Source organism: Neovison vison, chromosome 14, assembly GCF_020171115.1.
Source record: "Neovison vison isolate M4711 chromosome 14, ASM_NN_V1, whole genome shotgun sequence".
NCBI lineage: Eukaryota > Metazoa > Chordata > Mammalia > Carnivora > Mustelidae > Neogale > Neogale vison.
The window spans coordinates 18,144,093-18,166,519 of NC_058104.1; the positions used below are offsets into that span (position 1 = coordinate 18,144,093).

Below are 22,427 nucleotides of genomic sequence, written 5' to 3' on the forward strand. Positions count from 1 at the left end.
TGTGTGTTTAAAGATTGTATTTATTTATTTGACAGAGAGAGAGAGAGAGAGATCACAAGTAGGCAGAGAGGAAGATAGAGAAAGAGGGGGAAGCAGGCTCCCCACCGAGCAGAGAACCCAATGCAGTTCTCCATCCCAGGACCCTGAGATCATGACCTGAGCCAAAGACAGAGGCTTAACCCACTGAGCCACCCAGGCACCCCTTTGTTTGTTTTTAATATCTGCTCCTGCCTCTTCCTCTATTGGATCGGCTTCCTCCATGGCCACCACCTCTTGGTGCTCTGTGGCTTGAATTGCTGTAGGAATCATGTGGAGGAGGGTACCCCCTTTCCACAGAAGGGAGAAGCCATCTTTCCTGTCTGCCAGCCCAATCACGACCACTTGAGTAGAGATCACTTTGGCTGCTTGAGTAACTGTCTCAACTTCCACCATATCTGTCACATGAGCTGCTGTAATCATCATAGCGACTGCTTCCACCATAAGATGGTGGGGGCCTTGTGTAGATGGAGCACTTTGTGAGTTACCATAACTCTTACGAATCTCTATAGGAACCTCCACTTGGATGATCTGAATAGTCACAATCACAACCATAGCCATCTCTATCACTGTAGCCTCTTGACAGGTAGTCATCACGTGAACTAGAATGACCATAATCACGGGAAGTATATTCTCTTGGTGGTGGCGCATAATCCCTTGTATCATGACAACTTGGGTAGTCTCTGCTTGAATAGCTGTCTTTAGTAGAGTATCATTAGTTTTGATATAGTGTTCCGTGATTCATTGTTTGCATATAAGACCCAGTGCACTATGCAGTCCGTGCCCTCCTTAATACCCATCAACAGGCTTACCTCCCCCCACCCCTTCTCTTCTAAAACCCTCCGTTTGTTTTCTGGAGTCCATAGTCTCTCATGGTTCATCTCCCACTCCAATTTCTCCCCCTTCATTTTTTCCTTCTCCTAATATCCTCCATGCTATTACTTATGTTCCACAAATAAGTGAAACCATATGATAATTGACTTTCTCTGCTTAACTTACGTCACTCAGCATCATCTCCAGTTCCATCCATGTTGATGCAAAAGTTGGGTATCCATCCTTTCTGATGGCTGAGTAATACTCCATTGTGTATATGGACCACATCTTCTTTATCCATTTGTCTGCTGAAGGGCATCTTGGCTCTTTCCACATTTTGGCTATTGTGGACATTGCTGCTATGACCATTGGGTACATTTGGCCCTTCTTTTCGCGACATCTGTATCTTTGGGATAAAGACTCAGTGGTGCAATTGCTGTGTCATAGGGAAGCTCTATTTTTAATTTTTTGAGGAAACTCCACACTGTTTTCCAAAGTGGCTGTACCAATTTGCATTCCCACCAACAGTGTAAGAGGGCTCCTCTTTCTCTACAACTTCTCCAACATTTGTTGTTTCTTGCTTTGTCAATTTTTGCAAGGCCTAATTTTTATTTGTGAGATGTTAAGAACTACTCCGTGGGGATGATGGTTATATACCTCAAAAGATCAAGGATACACTCCAAAATCTTCCAGTTTCCTATACCAATAATGGGTATCCACTAACTCTTTTAACCCCCTATGCATAACTGCTGTTTATTTCTTTAGCCTGTTTCACCTAACTTTACTGAGGCTTATGTGAAGTTTGTTTATCCTACCTTTACCTCCTCCTAACTTACATGTTTGTGTCTTCTGTATTTGGTGAATTATTGACTCTTTTCACTCTTTTCATGATTTTATAGACTCATCATGTTCTTCTTCAAACTTCTTTCTTGACCAGGAGTTTTCACCAAGAATGGGAAGGATTTGGAAGAGAGGAGAGATGTTTATCAGCAACTTCTGGAGAGCTTTTCCAAATAGAGTGAGTCTACTTCCCTCCCCCACGAACATATAAAAACCTTGGCTGGGGAAATGTGTATTTTTTAAAGATTTTATTTATTTATTTGACAGACAGAGATCACAAGCAGGTAGAGAGGCAGGCAGAGAGAGAGAGAGAGAGGAGGAAGCAGGCTCCCTGCTGATCAGAGAGCCCGATGTGGGACTCAATCCCAGGACCGTGAGATCATGACATGAGCCGAAGGCAGAGGCTTAATCCTCCGAGCCACCCAGGCGCCCGGAAATGTGTATTTTTAAAAAAATATTTTATTTATTTATTTGGCAGACAGATCACAAGTAGGCAGAGAGGCAGGCAGAGAGTGGAGGAAGCAGGCTTCCTGCTGAGCAGAGAGCCCAATGCGGGGTCAATTCCAGGACCTTGGTATCATGACCTGAGCTGAAGGCAGAGACTTTAACCCACTGAACCACCCAAGCACCCCGGGAAATGTGCAATTTAAGAATTTCTACATGTAATTCTAATGGTCAACTCCCTCTACCCTGTTGTGACCACTGTGCTAAAGATCCCTAATCTTTTTGTTCTTCATAAGGCACTTCTTTCATTGCAACAATAACTCACGTTTGCCATTTGATGGAATAAAGTTTCCATTCATGTGGGACTGACAGTTGTTGGGGATTGCAGTGAACATGTGCAGTCACAAAAATTAAATTAGTACTTACATATGACGCCCAGAAAACTGATAGACTCTCTCTGATGAAGAGCAGACTTATCTACTTTGCGTTTTTACTTGCTTTTCTCTCAGTGGTTTTCCCTGGACAGATCCCTCAAGTGACTGACAGCAACCAGAATGGCAGATTCCAACTACAGCCTCTCAGAGGGCTTCATTCTGATGGGCGTATCTGACCATCCTCAGCTGGAGATCATCTTTTTCATAGTCATTCTCTTCTCTTACTTGCTGACCTTGCTTGGGAACTCAACCATTATCCTACTTTCCTGCCTGGATGCCCGGCTCCACACCCCCATGTACTTCTTCCTCAGCAACCTCTCATCCCTAGACCTTGCTTTTACTACTAGCTCGGTCCCCCAAATGCTGATCAACTTATGGGGACCAGACAAGACCATAAGCTATGGAGGCTGTGTGACACAGCTCTACGTTTTCCTCTGGCTGGGGGCTACCGAGTGCATTCTGCTTGTGGTGATGGCATGGGACCGCTATGTGGCAGTTTGCCGGCCTCTGCACTACACCACCGTGATGAACCCTCGGCTGTGCTGGCTGTTGGCTGCCATTGCATGGTTGGGTGGCTTGAGCAACTCTGTGATCCAGTCGACGTTCACTCTGCAGCTCCCATTATGTGGGCACCAGAAGGTGGACAGCTTCCTGTGTGAGGTGCCTGCCATGATCAAACTGGCCTGTGGAGACACGAGTCTTAATGAGGCTGTGCTCAATGGTGTCTGCACCTTCTTCACTGCTGTCCCTCTGAGCGTCATCCTGATCTCCTACTGCTATATAGCTCGAGCAGTGCTGAAGATCCGCTCGGTGGAGGGACAGAGAAAGGCCTTTAATACATGCCTCTCCCACCTGGTGGTGGTGTTACTCTTCTATGGCTCAGCTATCTATGGCTATCTCCTTCCGGCTAAGACCAGCAGCCAGGATCAGGGCAAATTCATTTCCCTCTTCTACTCTGTGGTCACACCAATGGTGAATCCTCTCATCTACACTCTAAGAAACAAGGAGGTAAAGGGAGCACTAAGGAGGCTGCTGGGAAAGGGAAGAGAATTTGGCTGAGAGAAGGGAAAACTCCCATCATCATTTACCTCCTCTTCTTCTTCTGCCTTTATCTCATTCTCACTCTGTCCTGATGAATATGAGGAGAGCCAGCCCTAGTGCAACCAAGATATATTCCCCAAAACCCTAAGCTGTGAAGATATGGTTAGTTGTTTCTAATATTCTGTGCTTATGTACTAAAAGTCCTGTGGACTACAGATAACAATAGATCTTAGGTGAGTCTCATCAACAGCTCAGAGGTTGTTGACTCAGTACAGACATAGCTCACTATCTTGTTGTACACGTTATTATATGTTATTTATTACACGTAATAATATTACTTTTCTATTTGTAGAAAATTAAGCACTTTAAAAGGCAGTTCCACTTGCAATATCGTTATATAATGATGTTATCATTCCATAAAATAATCAGAATTGATTAATAGTAAATGAAAACTCAAACAGTTCACCTTTGTACCTATCCATTCCCCCATCTTTCTCAATCTCTTTTTGCCTCTTCTCAGTATTTCAGTCTATCTACCCATACTTTCTTTTTTAAAAAAGATTTTATTTATTTATTTGAGAGAGAGAGAGAGAGAGGTGCACAAGCTGGAGGGAGGGGCAGAGGGAGAGGGAGAAGTAGACTCCCCACTGAACAAGAATCCCAACACAGTGCTCGGTCCCAGGACCCTGGAATCATGTCCTGAGCTGAAGCCAGACGTCCAACTGACTGAGCCACCCAGGTGCCCTTGTTAACTAATACTTCTTATCCATATGTTCCTTTGTCATCTTGTTTATCTTCCTTATGTCTACATGCCGTCTTCTGCTTCATCTAATATTTAATGAGGAAAAAAGAAAGACTCTTTTCCTTTCAATTAAACCTTTTTTTTAAAAAAGATTTTATTTGTTTATTTGACAGACAGAGATTACAAGTAGACAGAGAGGCAGGCAGAAAGAGAGAGAGAGGGAAGCAGGCTCCCTGCTGAGCAGAGAGCCCGATGCGGGACTCGATCCCAGGACCCTGGGATCATGACCTGAGCCGAAGGCAGCGGCTTAACCCACTGAGCCACCCAGGCGCCCTCAATTAAACCTTTTTATTTAAATTTCCTTCTCCAAAGTTCCAGCGATGAGATTTGCTATCAGCATTTGGATATGTTATTATAATTGCTGGATTATGGGATGCTCTGAGACTCTTTAAGCAAGTTTAGGAGCCCAGTAAAGATCATCTCTCCATAAAGCATGTCCCCTGCCTCCAGTTCTGTTTTTTTCAATCTTAACATTACTGGAATTCAGCAATCAGTCCAGCACACCATGAGTCAACTTGAGGAACACAGGTATTAGAATTAGAATGCCAATATGTGATATAGCACACTAGAATTGCCATGGGAATACATACATACTACCATATTTCTTTTTTTTTTTTAAAGATTTTTTATTTATTTATTTGAGAGAGAGAGAGACAGTGAGAGAGAGCATGAGCAAGGAGAAGGTCAGAGATTGAAGCAGACTCCCCATGGAGCTGGGAGCCTGATGTGGGACTCGATCCTGGGACTCCAGGATCACGCCCTGAGCCGAAGGCAGTCGTCCAACCAACTGAGCCACCCAGGCGTCCCCATACTACCATATTTCATGTACTCTTTCCTTAGAGAAACTGGGTTAGTATGAGTAAGTTGTTTAGCAACTACATTTCCAAAGAAAAGGAAATCAATAGGTTTTAGGACTATTTTCAGAAGAGTGATATACTTTATGTATATCACGCCACAACACTGAAACATGTGTCTCATACGTAGCAGATGCTCAATAAACATTTAGTGAAATGAATTAAGCCCCACACATCTTCACACTATGAACTAAACTTGTGAAATGAAGGATTTTTATGTTTACTACTTTGGAGCTACCCTGTCTCTTGGGCAGTGCCAAACAAAAAGTGACAAATATCCGCCTTGAACATATCTATAATGCCCCCTCCAAATAAATCTAGTTATGTTATTGTTCTGAATTGGTTTTTCCAGATGTAATCTGAGCCATGACCTGTATTAACAATTTTCCACTCAGTAATATTTCAAGTGTGTCTCCAGATCTAACCAAGTACTGGCATTATCTTGGTGTATTTATCAAACTCCAGAGACTTGCAGGTTCAAAATTTTTTTTAAAAGATTTTATTTATTTATTTGTCAGAGAGAGAGGGAGCGAGAGCGAGCACAGGCAGACAGAGAGGCAGGCAGAGGCAGAGGGAGAAGCAGGCTCCCTGCCGAGCAAGGAGCCCGATGTGGGACTCGATCCCAGGACGCTGGGATCATGACCTGAGCCGAAGGCAGCTGCTTAACCAACTGAGCCACCCAGGCGTCCCAGCAGGTTCAAAATTTTTATTGAACAGCAAGCTTAGAGTAGACGAAGTTCTCAGAAGGTAGGATCAGAATGACTAAACTCCTACATTAATATATAAACCAGAATGGCAGTGGATTAATTTATGAGAACCGTAACTACCAAGGAAACTGAACAGTCATATCCTCTAGGCAAGTCATTTAAATTGCTAAATAACTTGGAAGGAAATAGGAAAATAAAGAGGGAATCCTTTAACACTTTGGAGTAATGAAGAACTTCCCATCAAAACTACAGAATATTTTTAATCTAACGTGGAGTTAGAGTCATAGTAAAACACAGGGAACTGGAGGAGAAAAAGCTAATTGTCATATTTGCCGTCTTCCCAAAAATCATTCTACTCTCTCTTTCCTAACAATGTAGGTGTCTAGTTACTCTGCGCTATAAGTAGGGAGACAGCAGATAACAGAAAAGTCATGACACAAGGAAGTATGAGGCGTTTTTATGTACTCCAGAAATAATGAGATATGGTAGCTAGTAGATTTGATCTCTCCAGCACTCCCTTTTATCATCTGTAAAGTGAATAGAATACCTTGCAGAATCATTTTAAGGATCAAATAGAGAATGCGTGCAGCATTGTTTAGAGAAAACTACTCAGTGTTATATTTAATCAAAGTGGAATGCATTCATAGGGAGATTCGTTAGTCTATTTAACTTCCCGCCTCCTTCCATTTATGTCCTGATCCAGTACACTCCTTCACTGGGCAACCAGTGTCTTCATAAATGATGGGTGGATGAATGGGCCAGCATAAAGGCAGAGAGACCACAGAGAAGTCTGCACTGTTAACTTCCCTCAAACTCCACATCCCAATCTATCAGCTCATTCTTCAAAATATATCCAGAATATCCCAATCAAGGATAACAAAGACACATAAAAATTAGGAAAGTATTTCAGTGTCCACCAAAATGGAAATGATTGAAGATTGAATACGTTCTGGTATATGACTAAACGGGGCAGCCTAAAGATAAAAGGTGAGGTCGATATATCGAAATAGAAAACCTTCAAGATAAACGGGCAAAATCTCATAGGCAGGCTCAGAAAAATATACACACAAGAACACTTATTTCTTCTGGGAAGAGAGTACAGCTTGTGGAATAAGAAATGCGGAAACTCTTTTCATGGGAGAACGGTTTGCGGTACGCACGGGATATTTAAAACTGAAACAGGGAAGAAAACTTTGTGTTGGAAAACCTAGTTTTCTCGTGACAGTCACTTAAAAACGGTCGTGGTTTCCTCTTCTCGAGGATGAAAAAGGTAATTCTATTGACTTAATAGGATGTCAGGATGACGTAATATGGACGTGTTTACAAGTGTGCGTAGCACATCAATACTGCGACGGTCTTTAACCACTTCACCGTCCCATCTGTAAAACCCTCTGAGCAACACCTCGGTTGGAAAGAACACCCATGCAAGTCAGGAAGCGGAAGCGTCTGGCCAACAGAAGAGCAGTAACCAATAGGAGAGAGTTAACAAACGTCTAAAGCCCCGCTGCCCCCACCCGCCGTTTGCTTAAATACCCCGATTGGCTCCAGGGCACGACACCAAGAAGATCCTGTCGATTCATTGGTGAGGAGGGCTGTCGACTAGCGGAAGGCGGAAACCAGAGAAACCGAAAGGTCCTTTAGAAAGCGCCTGCGTACTCCGCCCCGCCCGTTGGCGTGGAGCTGAGCCGTTGCGCATGCGTCAGGCCGTCCGAAGGTTCCCGGCATTCCCCGCGGCAGCTTTCGGTCTAGCGCGTTGGAAAAGATTGAGTGGTTGGTGAGTGACACTTGTGAAGCTGACTTTTCCTGTCTGGAAGGCCCCGAGCTCTGCGGCCCCTCCCTGTATCCTGCAGCTGTGGTCTTCCCTCCCGGGACGCGAAGACCCGAGTGGCAGTGTGCCGGGACCTCGCCCCTCTTGGGGGGTGTGGGGAGGAAGTGGCCGGCGCGCCACCCGTCTCCCTTCGGGGCACCCGTCCGCGCATTTCCCCGTGGAGAGACCTTTGAAAGGTTCCGAGCCTCCTGCCCTTGCGATGTACGGCGTTGAAGCACGCGTTCACTGAGGCCTTTTCCTTCGGAAGAGCACTCAGACCCTCCCCTTGCCCTCCGAGAGCTCCTAAGCTGGTGAAGACAACCCACCAGAAACGTCCTGGTATTGGTTGGAGTTAGATAAGGCGCTTTGAGAGCGTGTTAGAGACAGGGCCGAGGTGGAGTTCCCAGCGTTCGGAGGCTTCAAGAAGGGTGTGGTGATAGTGGCAGTACTCGTCTTGTGGCGTCTTGCCTTTCCATAGTGCTCTCTGTGAGGACATAAAAGTTTCCTTCTTTCCACATTTCTAGGCTCAAGTGCCCTTCCTCCCCTGGTTGGAGGGACGGAGACCTGCAGCCCCTCCTGTGCACTTTCTGTGGAAAGAAAAAAGAGGACCCTAAAAAAAGAGTACTCTAGGCAGGAAAAATTTAGTTGGCCAGTGCACTGAGACTGGAAAGGCCAGAGCCTGTTTATTCCAGAACCTAGAACTGGTTCACCTGAGCTGGTGGGGAATGTGCATAGGGTAGTAGACAGTGAGGCTGGAGGGGCCTCAAATGTCGAGGACAACCTTGCAAGCCTGGAGATCGTAGCTTATTTCAGTGCTAACAAGAAGTCTCCAGGGGCTAGGAAGAGATTTGTTATACAACTGGATTAGATATATGGAGAGTCAGGAAGTCAAATCTGCTATGTAGGAAGACGAGGTGGGGAGATGAAAACTTTTATACCAGCCTGGATAATGACGTGTCCCTAGACAGGGGTTCTTAACCAAGGACGATTTTGTCTGAAAAGGCACATGGTAACAATGGAGTCAATTTTGTGGTAACACCTCAGAGTTGGTCATTACATCTAGTGGGTGGAGGCCAGGAGTGCAGCTACCTGTTTCCTATAATGCACAAAACATTACCTCTGCCCGCACCATACCTTTCCACAATAAATACCTTTCTGGACCAAGATGTCAGTAGTACTGAGGTTCAGCCATCCTGTTTAGAACGTTAGAAGTGAAAATAGAGGGAAGACAGACGTCAGAGACATTTCAAACAGACCAGTTTCCTCTTCTTTTGTAGTAGTGTGCATTGGGCCTCCCAGGAAACCCAGACTTTACTTGAAACACTTAGTAAATCACATATTTCTGCAAAAACTCCAGAGGTGCCACTACAGTGGCGAAGTCCGTGGAGCATGTCTGACCCACTTCTTCCATCTGCCAGAACAGGGTTGGCTGCCCCAAGTTTTCTCTTGGAGGCCTGACCCCTGCCTCAGGGTTACTTGCTAGAGTCCTGTGTTCTCACTGTCTGCCAGGAAGCCAGGCAAGGATGGGTAACAGAATGATTATGTGGGGGCTAAAATACAAAATGCAGAGATTCGCACGTGATGTGGTCAGTGGAGAAATGTGTGCGCTCCAGCCCAGGGTCCCAGTATTCCCCAGCCAGTTCCTGCACTGGCTGGTAGGGTAGTCCCCTCACAGTAGAGGCCGAGAAGGGGTGGCCAGGGGAAAGGAAAGTTGAGGTCGGGCAGCTGGAGGGATCCAGCTCCTGTTTCGGCTACGAGCACCCATCTACCATCTCAGACTGAGGAACCACAGCAGATATCTGTGAGGGGGGGGTGTGACCTGTGGCTTTGGCCGTCGTCTTTGGATTGTGAGAATCTTGAGGGTCTTGCCCGCAGGAGAGGTTAGTAAATCACAAGTGCCCACTGAGATTCTATCAATTAGTTAAAATGTTTCTGTGAGGGAGGGAAGTACAGAAACCATTTGGTGAGTGCCAGGATTTCTTACACAGGAGGGAAAACTGGCTTCTTAATAGACACGTGAAGGGCTGAACCAAACCAGGAGGCTGTTCTGTACCGGAGAAGAGAGCTGTAGGCTTGAAGGTGTTCCCTGCTATGCACCTACTTCAGATTCCTCCTCCAGGGGCCAGTGCAGTGGTGAGGCTGTGGGAGTCCATGGGAGGTAGGCAGAAAGGTACCCGACATAGTGAGCACAGGGAGCAGCTAGTCCCCGTGGGGTGGGGGGAACGCAGTAAAAGGTTGGATTAATCAGGACTTGGAAGAGAGGCCCGGCAGAGCGGGGTCCCATCTTGGGGGTGTTAGATCCGGTGGTGCTGCCCGACTGGTGCTGGTGTTTCTCTAGGTCTGGTGAGGTGATTCTGGAAGATGGGGTGTCCGCTTCATTGACGGTGTTGTATGCGGCTGCTAAAGAACTGGGTATAGCAAAGAACGAGGAATATTTCCTAACGGAATGAATAAATGAATGTGCTCTCCAGTTCCTACCTGTCTCCTCCAGACCATCCAGGGCAGCTGACAGGCAAGGGCTGGGCTCTTCCTTTCTCTGCCCGGCAGAGTGGGGCATGAAGCAGTTTGGAGGGGGGAGGCAGCCCCACTTCCAACAAGGCAAGCAGTCAGCAGTTGCCCCCAACTCCCTGGCAGCACCCGGGAGTGGGAGGAGCCTGCTGGAGAGGCTGCCTGGGCGCCACCGTTCCTTGTTGTTTCCCCTGACTTCTGCTGGTTCCCTCATTAAGCAAATCCAGTTCCTTGACCTGGTATGCACAGCCCTTCCCTGCGGATCCACCCTGGGCTCTCTCTCCCACTGTGATGTCCAGTGGAGTCAGGTGTCCCGGGACAGGTCACAGTGGAACCCAGAAAGATGCTATTTTTTCCCTCTGCATAGAGCAGCGTTGCGCCTGGGGCTCTGGGAACTGACCAGCATAGGCTGTCGTGGTGGTCCTGCTCGGGAACGGTGTGTGCAGGCAAATGTGGGTGCCTGGGTAAGGTTCAACTGAAGGAGACACTGACACGGATTCTTAGGACTTGCCTGCCTTCTCTTTCTTCCCTGAAACTAAAACTTTTCTTTATTGTTTTGAAGAAGAAAATTGTTGCTTAATTCCTCAGAAAGACTGAAGCAGCCACCATGACTCTTGCTTTCACCATAATTCGAGAAAGTACTAACAGCTTGTGTGCACAGGCCAGGAACCAGGAGACGCCCATCTCTGACCACGTTTAATCCGTGGAAATTTCACAGGTTACATGTCTCTTCACAATAATGGGTTATAGGTTGTTTCTTAGTACTCCTCAATGCAGGTCCTTCCTCCTGCACCTGTTTCCTTACACCTCTGATGTCCACCCCCACCTCCCCGCCATGAGCATGCAGCCCACCTCCGACCCAATTCTGCTGCTCTCCTCTATGTCCTCCTGTGCCAACACAGGCTCTTCGGCACTTTCAGGAACCTGTGAGCCTATGCACAAGAATAAAGTTTTTTGTTTTTTACAAGATTTTCTTTCTTTATTTTAGAGAGAGAGAAAGCACATTTGCAGGAGTGGGGGGCAGAGGCAGAGGGAGAGCACACTCCCCACTGAGCAGGGAGCTCTACACAGGCCTTGATCTCAGGACCCCGGGATAATGACCTGAGCCAAAGGCAGACCCTTACCTGAGTGAGCCACCCAGGTCCCCAAGGATAAAGTCTCTAATCGAGAAAATAAGCACCAAAAGCCGAGAGAGCACAGGGAGAGACACCATTATTTTCATTAGAAATAGTAATGCTTATAAACCTGTAGAAACCATTAAATGTAACACAAGAAACCAGGAACCTGGGTGGGTGTGATACAAAGGAGAAATCTTAGAAAGAGGAACCCAGATGGCACACCTGCTCTGAGATTAAGTCACTTAGAGTAGTGGTACCCTGTGACTTAAGCTGTCCCTCCTGCTTTACTCTCTTTTCTAGATGACTGGCGGACAGAGCAGTGACCTACTCTGAGGTAGACATGGCAGAGAGCAGGTGCCTAAAGGTCATTGAATTAGGATTCATCAATGCCATTCCCTTCCAGATGTGCTTCCCATGAGCAGGGAAAAGGTCTTCTCTGACCTGCCCCAGAAACCGTTCCCAGGCCTCTAGCCACCCATTCTCTCTCCAGGACAAGGTTACCCTTGTTTCCTGGCAGAACTGTGGATCCTGTGTGGAAGTCCACGGTGACACAGGACTGTGGGTCACAGGCGCGCCTAGGAAGAGAGCTGGGCACACGTACTCGGATTCCTCTCCCTGCTGTGGTTCTTGAGATCCGCTTGTAAGTCTCCTGCCGAGCCCGGGACTCGCTCACAGAAGCCTCCACAAGCCGATAGATGCTTCGGGAGAGACTCACACTAGGGGACTGATGTGTTGGCTTTCCTATGCCCTCATAACCTGTGTCCCTTTTTGGAGTGTGAGTGTGTCTTCTCTGTGTGCCCCCGATGGGGGAGTGAGGACAGGGTTCTTGGGGATGCTTTTCTCACACTGAGAGCACTTGTAGGGCTTTTCCCCAGTGTGAGTCTTTTGGTGGGCATGGATGTGGGAGCTTTTCCCACATGCGCACAGGGCTGGGGGCTCTGCCCGCTGTGGACTCGCCGGTGAGCACTGAAGCTGTTGTTGCATCTCTTCCCACAGACGGTGCACTGATGAGGCTTCTCACCGGTGCGGGTCCTCTGGTGCACAATGAGGCTGGAGCTCTGGTTGAAGCTTTTCCCACATTCTCCACAGCCATAGGGTCTCTCCACTGTGCACGTCCTTAGGTGCGCAGGGAGCTTGGAGCCCTCACTGAAGCCTTTCCCTCATTCGCCGCACTCGTGAGGCTCCTCTCCTGTGTGGACTCTGGTGCCGAATGAGGTAGGAACCTCGGCTAAAGCTTCTCCCACACTGCTGGCACTTAGATGTTTTCCCAGTTCGGGGACTGGCTGGGGTCGACAGAGACCCCTGAGAACATCTCCCCAACTCAGAGATGGGCACAGGCCTTCTCCCTGGCCTGGGGTGTCAGCTGCCTCCTCCTGTCCTGGGACGGGGGTCTCCCGCCTGTTCCCCTGGAGAACATCCACATTGCCCTCCTGGCTCTGGTCTCTCCTGGGCTCAGGGTTTTCCCTAGACTTTCTCCACATGGCCTTCCTCACTTCTGCTTGCCCCGAGTCATCCGTTTTTTGATTCTCTATTTTAGTTTTGTTTTTGATCTCAAGACCTGAGGGAACAGAAAGACACAGGGCTGTGGAGAAAGAACAGGACAACGAGGAAAGTCGCAGTTAAAGCACCATAAGGGACAAATACATAAATGGAATTCTTCATGGGAGTCAGCTTTGTGCTAAGCAATAGCCTAAGTGCATTTTTCAGTTTACTGTGTTCACGGTCCAAACCCTGTGGTTGTGTGATAAAACCTGGAGATCCCATGTACTGTTCTATGCTGTCTTTCTCTCTTTCTTTTTTTAAGTTCTTATTATTTACGAGAAGGGAAAAGCAAGTTATGTACACCGGCGAGGGAGTGGGACAAATAGGTTCCCCACTGAGCAGGGAGCTTGACATGGGGGCTCAATCCCAGGCCCCTGGGAGCATGACCTGAGCTGAAGGCAGATGCTTAACCAGCTTAGCCACCCAGGCATCCCCTAAATGGAAATTTCTCCCAGGAGTCAGCCTTTTGTTAAGTACTAGCCTAGTTTCATTCTATGATTTCAGAATTTACAAACTCCTAACCCTGGGCTTACAGGAAAATCACTCCTAGATTCTACCTACTGTCCTATACTACTCCTCTTTGTTTGTAATAGATTTTATGTATTTGACACAGAGACAGTGTGTGTACAAGTAGGCAGAGCAGCAAGCAAAGGGAGAGGGAGAAGTACGCTCCCCGTTGAGCAGGGATCCTGATGCGGGGCTCCATCCCAGGACCCCAGGATCACGACAGGAGCCGAGGCACATGCTTAACTGACTGAGCCACCCCGGCGCCCCTATACTGTCTCTTTCTGGATGTTCAGACACAGTGACCCATCTGAGGCCGAGAGGCCAGCTCTGTTTGTGCCAGTCTGTCCCCAGGTCTCACCTCCATTGTCGATGGCCTTGTCGCCAGCTGCTGAGTAGCAACAGGCTGCCCTGAGCTCAGCGGAAATGAGGGGGAAGCGTACTGCGAGGTTAGCACACACCAGGGTCAGGACAGGAGGGCGTTGCTGGAGCAGGAGGGAAGGGGAGAGGGTCCGGGCTGGAGGCCCACAGTGGTCTGAGGAAGCCGAGGACGGGAGCTGCACAGGGAAATGCGATGTGCTCCGTGAGAGAGGCCGGCGGAGGCGGACCTGGGCTGCAGAGGGCATGGGGAAAAGCCGCAACGCTGAGTACCAGCCTCTCTGGCCTGTACTGGGCCGTCTGTGGGGCTGTGGGCTCGCAGCAGCGGAGGCAGCGCCCTCTTGATGGCGGGGTGACAGCCTCTGGGGGGACTTCCCTGTCCCCTGGCTCTCAGAGCCAAGAGTCCTACCCATTCTGTGTGGGAACAAGACCAGCAGGTCCCGTCTCCTACCTTCCCGGCCAGTTTCCTGGAAGTCCCCTTCATCCCCGGCCACGCCGTCCGCCCATGCCCCTTCTCCGATCGCTATGTGCTTCCTGTTCTGCCGACTCATCTCTCCGGACTCCACAGCCCTTCCCTCGTGACCGGGAACAGCACGGCTCGCCACCTTGGGTGCAGAGGCCCAGGAACTTGACCGGGCACCCACTGCCTCATGAAGGACACAAGGCTCCGGCACACGGCCCGCCCCCACCTCCCAGCACCTCGACCGCAGGCTGTTGAACTCGGCACAGGACAGCTCTGGGGCCCACAGAACGCCCTGATCCCGGATACGTCCTGCCGCCGCCCTGTAGGTCTGGCTGTGCTTATGAGTCCGAGTTCATCAGGAAATTGAGTGTACCAGAGGATGGCCAGGAGGGTCTTGGTCTCCTTGTTGCCCCAGGGCACACCTGCTGCCAGGGGACAAGGGACACACTGAGACCACAGGGGCCTGCACACCGCACGACAGAGGTAGCCACTCAGGAAGCTACGTGCCAGTTTGTCCAGCTCGGCCACGGCTGCGTATGGCCATCCCCAGGAAGCTACCCCACTGTGGGCTTCCTTCCTCACACACCTAGCGGGAAGGGCATCCTCTGAAGGGGAGGGGCTGTGGGGTATTTACCAGAATTGCCCTTCTCTTCTTTATCCCGAATCCCACTTCTTTGTCCGAGAGCTGCCTATGTCCTCACTTGGGGGCCTCCCTGGGTGTATGGCTCTAAGGGTCTGACCCTCTGAAGGGCCTGCTGGCCCCTGAAGGCCTGGGCACACAAGCCCACCAGCACCACTCAGTACCGGATGGCTCTGGCTGTGTGTGCGTACGTGCGTTTGCACCTTCCTGCTCTTCCCATGGGCCTCGTCTCCCGGGCTGCGGGCTGTCCCCCAGCCCCATGCTCCACCTGCCACACTCTGTCCTCACTGCTTTCCATGTCTCGCCCCTCCCTCGGTCCCACTCGTTGTCACACGTGCTGGCCACCCCGTCCTGATCCTCTGGTGTCTTGCTTTCCCTTATTTGCAGTTTGTGTGTCGTGCCTGCTCACAGACTCTCCCGGTTTCTCTCCTTCCCTCACCCAACAGTCTCCGCTGCCGCTGTCTGTTTCATCCTTTCTCGGGTCTTCCAGTCTGTGTGTCTTGAGAGAGAGAGGAACAGAGACAGTCTGTCCCTGAGGGAATGTGCATCCTTACCCAGAGTGTGATCTCTGTCATTCTTCTGAGTGATGCCCCTGCAGAGGGCCCTCTCTGTAGGGCCAAGATTGTTGGCATAATAGCCATTTATTAAAAAAAAAAAAAAGAAAAAGAAAAAAAAAAGAAAAGAAAGAAAAATTGCTTCATTCTAAAGCCGTATATGCACATTACAGAAAAAACATGTTTCATGGGGGGTGGGGGAGGCTTTAAGCCCCACCACCCAGAGATGACCCTTGTCTTCCTAAAAATACCACAGTAACTCAAGCCTTTCATTTTTCCCAGGCCAGCATAATATATACTGTCCCAGAAATCCATCTGCAGGAATCCTAGTATGGAAGTGGTTCATTCTGTGGACCTAATAACAAAACTTCAGGGAACACACACAAGTCTGATCGGGAGGAGTTTCCAGTATGAGGGATCTGAGCCCGAAGCCAGGGGAGGTGCAGGAGCAGGCCTGGGCACACGGTGAGTCCTGCCCCTTCACATTCAACCCCACAGCCTCAGCAACCACACACCGGAGGGCAGAGACGTTCCCAAGGATTCTAATGAAATAACGATATACTGATTGTTTCATCTGCTTAGAAGAGAACAGTACAGCAAATATACATGTCAACAATTAACAATTAAAATCAACAATTTTGCCCTCCTCTCTCTTCCCGTGTTGGAAAAAAAAGCTGCATGAGAAGGGTTTGTCTCAAGTCCAGGAAGAGCTGGTGTGCAGGTGAGGGCAAGCTTGCGGATGTGAATGTACCTGGTTTAGAAGTAACAGAATTCAGTTGTGAAGGAGAATTAGGGCTACACGTAAGAAGTCTCCACTCTCAGTGCAGTTACCATTGAGTAACATTTGCAATATTGTTTTCTGGGTTATTTCAAAGGCATTTAATCTAGAACCCTGCAGCCCACTCAAGCTCAGAACTGCATTCCTCCCCAGCCCCAGGTGAGGGCAGAGACTTTGGCGTATCTTCTGACTCTTCCCCAGCTCTGGGTTGTGAGCTCTGTGACCCCTTCAAAGTGCTTTCCTCTGTATCAATCCCCCGTTTCAGGTGGGATCTCATTGACTTTCTAGGCACTCCCAAGAGGGCTGTCTCCTCACTGAGCTCTTTCCAGTCCTTCCCAGAATCTGGGACCGGAGAACAGACCCCATCATCTGTCACTAGAAATTCTTGCATAAGGGACTATAAAACCTCTACAAGTGGCATTAGGAAACCATGTGAGACCTAGGAGGCAGAAAAGAAACAGTTTCAGACCTCTGTGATTAAAAAACAACAACAACAAAAAACAGAATTTGGTCTCACTCATCTGGTCTCTAGTGATTAAGATCAGGAGCTGCAAGCACCAGACAGAGGTGAGGTGGCCGAGTGCTGGGCAGGCACGCATCTGAGGCAGGGGAGCACAGCGGCCTCGCGTGGGAAGTGCCTCTCCCCCCATGTCCGGGCTTCCCCACGTCTGCTCAGCTCCCCTGGCTTAAAAGAGAGCTGTCACATCAGCCACTAATGTGTGCAGCTCACAGGCTGCTCCAGGACTCGGACCTCGGTTGCCAGACCCTGTCATCACCCTCCGCCTTGTCACAACCCAGCAGGGCTTGTAAAGCATAAGCCGCACGATACCCTGTCCAGCCCTCGCACCTCCCATCCTCCTCTCCTCCTGGACCTCACAGCCATCCCTTGCTGCTCCACCAAATGGCCCACACCCTCGCTCACCCGAAGCTGCTGACATAGACAGTGCCTCCCTCCCAGCTCAGTTCCTGTGTCCTCTCCAACAGGCCACGTCCACTTCCTGTCCACCCTGTGGTCCCTGTCCAGCACGTCAGCTGCTCATTCCTGCTGAGCACTTATCCCAAAGTAGCTTTCTTCCTTCACCTGTCGTCTGCTTCCCCATGGAGTGTGGCTCCTGCAGGCCAGGGACAACGCCTGTCACATTCACTGTGAAATCCCCAGTACGGGGCACGTGGCAGGCACTCAGAGCCACCTGCGTCTTTCAGAGCCACCTGCATCCGTTACAGCCCAAGCTTCTAACTGGGCCTTAGTGAGTGAGGGGTGGTAGGCAGAGGTGTCCGGTGTCCTGATGCGTGCTACCAACCTGCTCTGCTCCCTCTCCCCTCTGCTTCCTGCTCGGCCCGTCCCATCCCAGGCAGGTTTCAGGTCACTGTTTTAACCCTGACATTCCTGTACCATCTCACTTCTGTGAAGAGCTTGGCTCTGAAATGGTGGTGGCCACGAGGGAGAGACCGACCCCACAGAGAGAGGCCAAGGGAGCTAGGAGCAGGAGGACTGTTGGATGTAGCGGCTCCCGCTGATCACTGACCCAGTCTCTAACTCTGTCCACGTGCTACTGCTTGGCCTTCTCTGCTCCCTCCTAGTGGTTAGTAATTGTCCCGATGCCCTGGATCCTTCAGGAACTTCCTCAGCCTGGACCCTGATGTCCCCACCACACGGTTCTGCCTTCTCCACATTATGTCAACACCGCTCTTCCTCCCGCAGCCCGAGGATACGTCTGCCTCCTCACAGGGGACACGGGCATCTCCCGTTCCAGGCATTTAGTCTCTGCAGCAAGCTGTAGCTCTGCAACGAGCATGTAGCAGCGAGCTGCTTCCTGTGGACTGCAGAGGGGCTCAGCCTACAGCGTCCCTCTGGCCCACACTCCTCCTTTACTCTGTGCCTCTCCCAGACTTGGGATTGGGATCTCAGTTGCCTTCTTCCCACAAACTCCTACAACCAAAGCCAAGTTCCTTTTCTTCTCCTGTGCCTCTCACAGCTCCCTTCTCCCAAAATGTACAAGATTGTTACACTGACCACATGTCCGACCTAGTCCCTAAGTGGACAAGTGCATACTTTGTGAAACTCGTCACTATCCCATACCGACCCTTTAATCCTGGCAGCAGGAGCAGCTCTAATGCAACTTTATTTAGTGAATAACACATGGCATCTGCCCTCAAGGAGACTTTCAGCAAGAGACACTGGATTTTAACTCACCAACTCCGTGGGTGAGGGATAGTTGTCCTTTCCCTGACCTTCTGTTGGAAAGTATTCTGAGGTTTTACATTTGTATTAGGGACCTTAAACATAAACTGAATATATCTGTGTCTACGTTATTGCAGCAAACGAGAAATTCTCCCCAAAGACGAAGGGCAGGGACCACCCCAAGCCAGCTCATGGTTTCTGGTGGCGGACAGAGCGCTACTGTGCATTTCTCAGCTCAAGCTCCTCTCCACTAAGCAGATTCCTGTGCTTCTCGCTCAGTTCTTCGTAACGAAACTCAGCAGGTCCTGAATGCCTGTCCTCACCTGCTGGCCAGATGCGCTCTGTACATCCTCAACCAGAGCCACAGCTTCCTCGCCATTTTCTGGGTGTTGCTCCCTCACCCAGGTCTGGATCTCCTCCGGTAAGATGGTTGGAAACTGCTCCAAATCCAAGAGCTCCAACATCTGCTCTCTTGAGTGTGTCTTAGGCCTTAGCCACTGACAGCAGAGTTCCCAGAGGCTTCACGGGGGCCGGCTACCTCTTGGCAGCAGAACTGCCTGAAGCGTTGGTGGGAGGCTTCTGAGTCAGGGCTGGTGCTGGGAAGGCCTGATTTCTGTCCCTGGTAGCAGTCCTTCCTTGGGATGGGTATGCCTGGGGACTCCTTGTTGCAGCCATGATTTCTGTCACCAGCCTGGCTGACTGGCAGCCATTACTACCCTGGAGATCAGATTCCATTTCTTTTCATATCACTGGAAAAACATTCTCTTGGACACTGGCAAAAGTCTTCCTGGAATCAGAGAAATCAGAGAATACCTTAGTGGTCCAGAATCACAGCTGAAAAATGACTCAGCGACTTGGAAGGGGAGTTGCAGGAAATGGAAAAAGACAGCATAAAGTGATCTCATAGTCCCTCCCTCTGCTTCCCGTGATGTACTTTCTGCCCTTTTCCTTTGCTCCCTCTACAATCTGAGAATCTGAAGCACTAGAATTATCAAAACAGTTTTCTCCACAGGCCAGTGGTGTTTGCTCATGAATTCCCCAAGCTACTTTCCCATGTAGCCCAGCTCTTCTTTCTTGTGTCCCCCGTATGCCTGGATCTTGGTCCCTGCCCTCCATCCCCTCAGGAAGCCAGGAGTCACCTTCCCAATTGCCACCTTCTCATAAGGTGCCTCTGGATTAACCTCTTCATCGTTCACACTTTTGTCTCTACTACCACCACAGCCACACACACAGTGTGGATGAGACACGACTAGCTTGGGGTATGCTTTCATTTTCCAGTACTACTTCCTACTTAGGATCTGCATCTTCTTCCTTTGTAACTGAGTCCTAAATTCCAGCTGGTGTCACGGGGCTATTCCTTACAGTACCCTTCCCTCCCACCCCAGGAGTTTACGTCAGGCATCTGACATAAACTGAGCCTGTCAAAAGTCTCTGAGGTTTTCCAAATTTCCTAGGAATTGCTGTTTTGGGAAGAGGTAAGACTGGAGCGATCTGTCATTTTGTGTCTCAATATAACCACTCCTGCACCAAAGGGGTGAGCCTGATCACAGGAGTTAAAAACAACAACAAAAACCTTAAAAAACTGGATTGAGGTTGCTCTTCTTCCAAAGATCTTGAACTGCCTTCACTTACAATCTCTTTACATATAATGCAGCCAAGAGACTACTGACAGGGAAATGGAAGGCATTCCTGGTAGTAGTCCTTTATAACAAAACAGGAGCGTCACAGCACGCAGGGCCCCGGCCTCAAAGATGTATGCCACGCCGCATATTTTCCATATTCTGCACCTTGTCCGGATGCAGAATAATTTAGTAAATGTTACCCTAGTTTCAGGCGGATGACGGAGCTTGTGCTCCTCTTGACCGCTAACACCCCGTCCATAGTTCGTTTGAGAATGCTGCTCTTGTGTTTCACTCTGGCGAAGACCCTGGTGCTCGGCGGAAAGCAGGACAAGGGTAGGAGCCGGACTGGTTCACGTCTCGTTCGGTGGAGATGCCCTGAGTCTTGCAAGTCCGCCGGGCGCGAGGGTCAGGAGATGGGAGGGGCGGGAGGGAGCACCCGCAGGGTCACGGCCCGCCGGGAGTCCGGAGTGGCCGGCTCGGGGCGGGGTGTGCGCGGGGGCGTCCGCGCCTGTGCCCACTGTCCTGAAACGAAGGCGTCCGACCCAGCTTCGACCCCGCAGCGGCGAGGAAGCGGAGTACTTACAGACTCGCTCGGCGGCCGGTTCGGAAGTCAGCGCCTGGACAACGCCCCGACTCCTGGCGGTAACCCGCCCGCTGCGCGTGCTCGCGAGTGGCGCCATTGGACTACAGCTCCCAGCGTGCACGGCGAAAGGCCGGTCGCCGTCCCTCGCCAGCATTGACAAACTCTGCAGCAAGTAGAGGGGAGAGACTGCCCTCTGGGAGCCAACCCCCGGGGAGAGGGGGCGGACCCTACAGTGCCGTATTTCCCTGCGTCATTCTCCCCTCAGCCAGTGGCAGGCGAGAATTCTACCACTGAACCACCCATGTACCCCTCAGCCAGTGGGAGTGTCCGCGACGAGCGGCCTCGGCTCCGCCCCCAGCCCTGGCTCCTGGTTTCCGGGTCCTAGGTCCCCAGAGAGGTGAGTCCGCGGCTGGTGGGTGCGGGGTGCCAGGTCGCTGGCGACGCTGCCGCCTCAGGCGCCACCCTGCCGGGCTCTCACACAGCCGCGAAGTTGACCCGCGCGCCCGAGAGCCGCAGCTTCGCCCAACTGGGGGGCCGCCGGGGCGCCCTCGGAGGCCGGAGCCGGCGGGCCTGCCGGGCGTTGCGAGCTAGCGCCCGCCGCGCTCCGCCTGCCCTGCTGCGAGCGGGGGGCTTCCGCGCCGTCCGTGCGGTGTCTCCTGCCCCGCAGCTCCCGGCGAGGTGCTCGCGGTCGGCGCCGCCAGGGTGCCGGGGAGGTGGCGCAGGCCACCTGTGTGACAACTCGAACTTTTCCTGGGGTTTCCCGACCGCCAGTTGGGTCACACTGCGCAATTCCTCTGAGACCTTGTGTTTATCGGTGAAATAAAAGCAGGGTTTCCCCCCCGTTCCTTTCAGGACGTTATGAGTTTCCTCCATTTCGAGACAGTTGAGGAAACTGCCAGAGGGTCAGACTCTCCCCACCGTCAGTCCCTGTGTTGTCCTCGGGAGCTTGGGGCCTGTGTGTGCCCCGCCCTCCCCTACATCTTGCTGACGTTGAGAGAGACTTGTGCAGAGCCATGAGCCCGAAGGCTTGAGCTGCTTCGGAGGAGGGAGCCAGTCTCCCGAGCCCCAAGATGGCGGCTAAGATGGAGATAACTTTGAGCTCGCAGTCCCACATTCAGGCTTCCTCCAAGCCAGAGAGACACATAATAACAAAACTGGAAGACAAACGGGGACCCACTCCGCAAAAAGACCGCCCCGATCCTGAGCTCTCCCGCCAGAGCTTTCGACGGTTTTGTTATCAAGAGGTGTCTGGACCCCAAGAGGCCCTCTCCCGGCTCCAGCAGCTCTGCCGTCAGTGGCTGCAGCCCGAGCTGCACACCAAGGAACAGATTTTGGAGCTCCTCGTGCTGGAGCAGTTCCTGAACATCCTGCCTCCGGAGATCCAGGCCCGGATCAGGCATCGATGTCCAGTGAGCAGCAAGGAGATTGTGACCCTGGTGGAAGATTTTCAAAGAGCTGCCAAGAGACCAAAGCAGTGGGTAAGGAGGGCCCTCTTTCGTGGTCATCAGGATTTCTTTCATCTGGATGGTATCTGGTCTCTGCATCCCTCCCTATTTAGTCAGAGTCCAGAAATGGACCCGATGACTGCAAATGTTGCTTCTGGCCTCTATTTGGGAACCCCCTTGGGGGATGTTAATAGGTTTTTAGAAAATCTAGGCACTAGTACTCCAGTAAGAAAGTAGAGGATCAAGTAAGTTCCTTGCATTTGTCCCTACACATCACCCCACACCCATTCCTCCTGAAGTGTTCCTACTATCAGGATTCTTAGCAGGCAGGG

The 22,427-nt window shown here is 50.5% G+C and overlaps 3 protein-coding genes, 1 long non-coding RNA gene and 1 pseudogene across 7 annotated transcripts in view; 2 read left to right on the forward strand and 3 right to left on the reverse strand.

The window, feature by feature from the left end:
• Positions 1-214: 214 nt before the first annotated feature.
• LOC122895913 lies at positions 215-742 on the reverse strand (annotated as a pseudogene).
• Positions 743-1,792: 1,050 nt separating this feature from the next.
• On the forward strand, positions 1,793-12,332 carry LOC122895904 (olfactory receptor 15). 2 transcript variants are annotated; one of them, XM_044233715.1, is made up of 3 exons: positions 1,793-1,867; positions 2,643-3,597; positions 11,913-12,332. In XM_044233715.1, exons 2-3 carry the CDS (start codon positions 2,688-2,690, stop codon positions 11,951-11,953), a joined length of 951 nt encoding a protein of 316 aa, XP_044089650.1. In that variant the 5' UTR covers positions 1,793-1,867; positions 2,643-2,687; the 3' UTR covers positions 11,954-12,332. The 2 variants fall into 2 exon arrangements, with proteins under 2 accessions (XP_044089650.1, XP_044089649.1); XM_044233714.1 differs by lacking the exon at positions 11,913-12,332 and having other exon boundaries at positions 2,643-3,706.
• Positions 12,146-15,192, reverse strand: ZSCAN32 (zinc finger and SCAN domain containing 32). The gene is given in 7 exon segments (XM_044234010.1): positions 12,146-12,324; positions 12,327-12,607; positions 12,609-12,716; positions 12,718-12,850; positions 13,812-14,639; positions 14,642-14,716; positions 15,123-15,192. Coding segments are annotated over 7 exon segments (1,674 nt in total).
• Positions 15,193-18,368: 3,176 nt separating this feature from the next.
• LOC122895915 lies at positions 18,369-20,798 on the reverse strand. The gene is made up of 2 exons (XR_006382334.1): positions 20,651-20,798; positions 18,369-19,232 (listed from the first exon to the last, which is right to left on the reverse strand). It is a non-coding gene; the product is annotated as an uncharacterized LOC122895915 (long non-coding RNA).
• Positions 20,799-20,993: 195 nt separating this feature from the next.
• The window catches only part of ZNF174 (zinc finger protein 174), a 57,626-nt gene continuing 56,192 nt past the window's right edge, over positions 20,994-22,427 (forward strand). For 2 of the 3 annotated variants that reach the window (XM_044233695.1, XM_044233697.1), the window contains exon 1: positions 21,082-22,128. In XM_044233695.1, coding sequence (XP_044089630.1) covers positions 21,721-22,128 — 408 coding nt within the window. In that variant the 5' untranslated portion in view covers positions 21,082-21,720. Of the gene's footprint in view, positions 21,048-21,081; positions 22,129-22,427 lie in introns of those variants that run through there. The other variant, XM_044233694.1, reaches the window with a different exon arrangement.

Coding starts and splice junctions, on each gene's coding strand:
- LOC122895904 (XM_044233715.1), top strand. CDS start 2,688: ATGGCAGATTCCAACTACAGCCTCTCAGAGGGCTTCATTCTGATGGGC. Junction 3,598..11,912: donor AAAGGGAGCACTAAGGAGGC/TGCTGGGAAAGG, acceptor GTTACCCTTGTT/TCCTGGCAGAACTGTGGATC.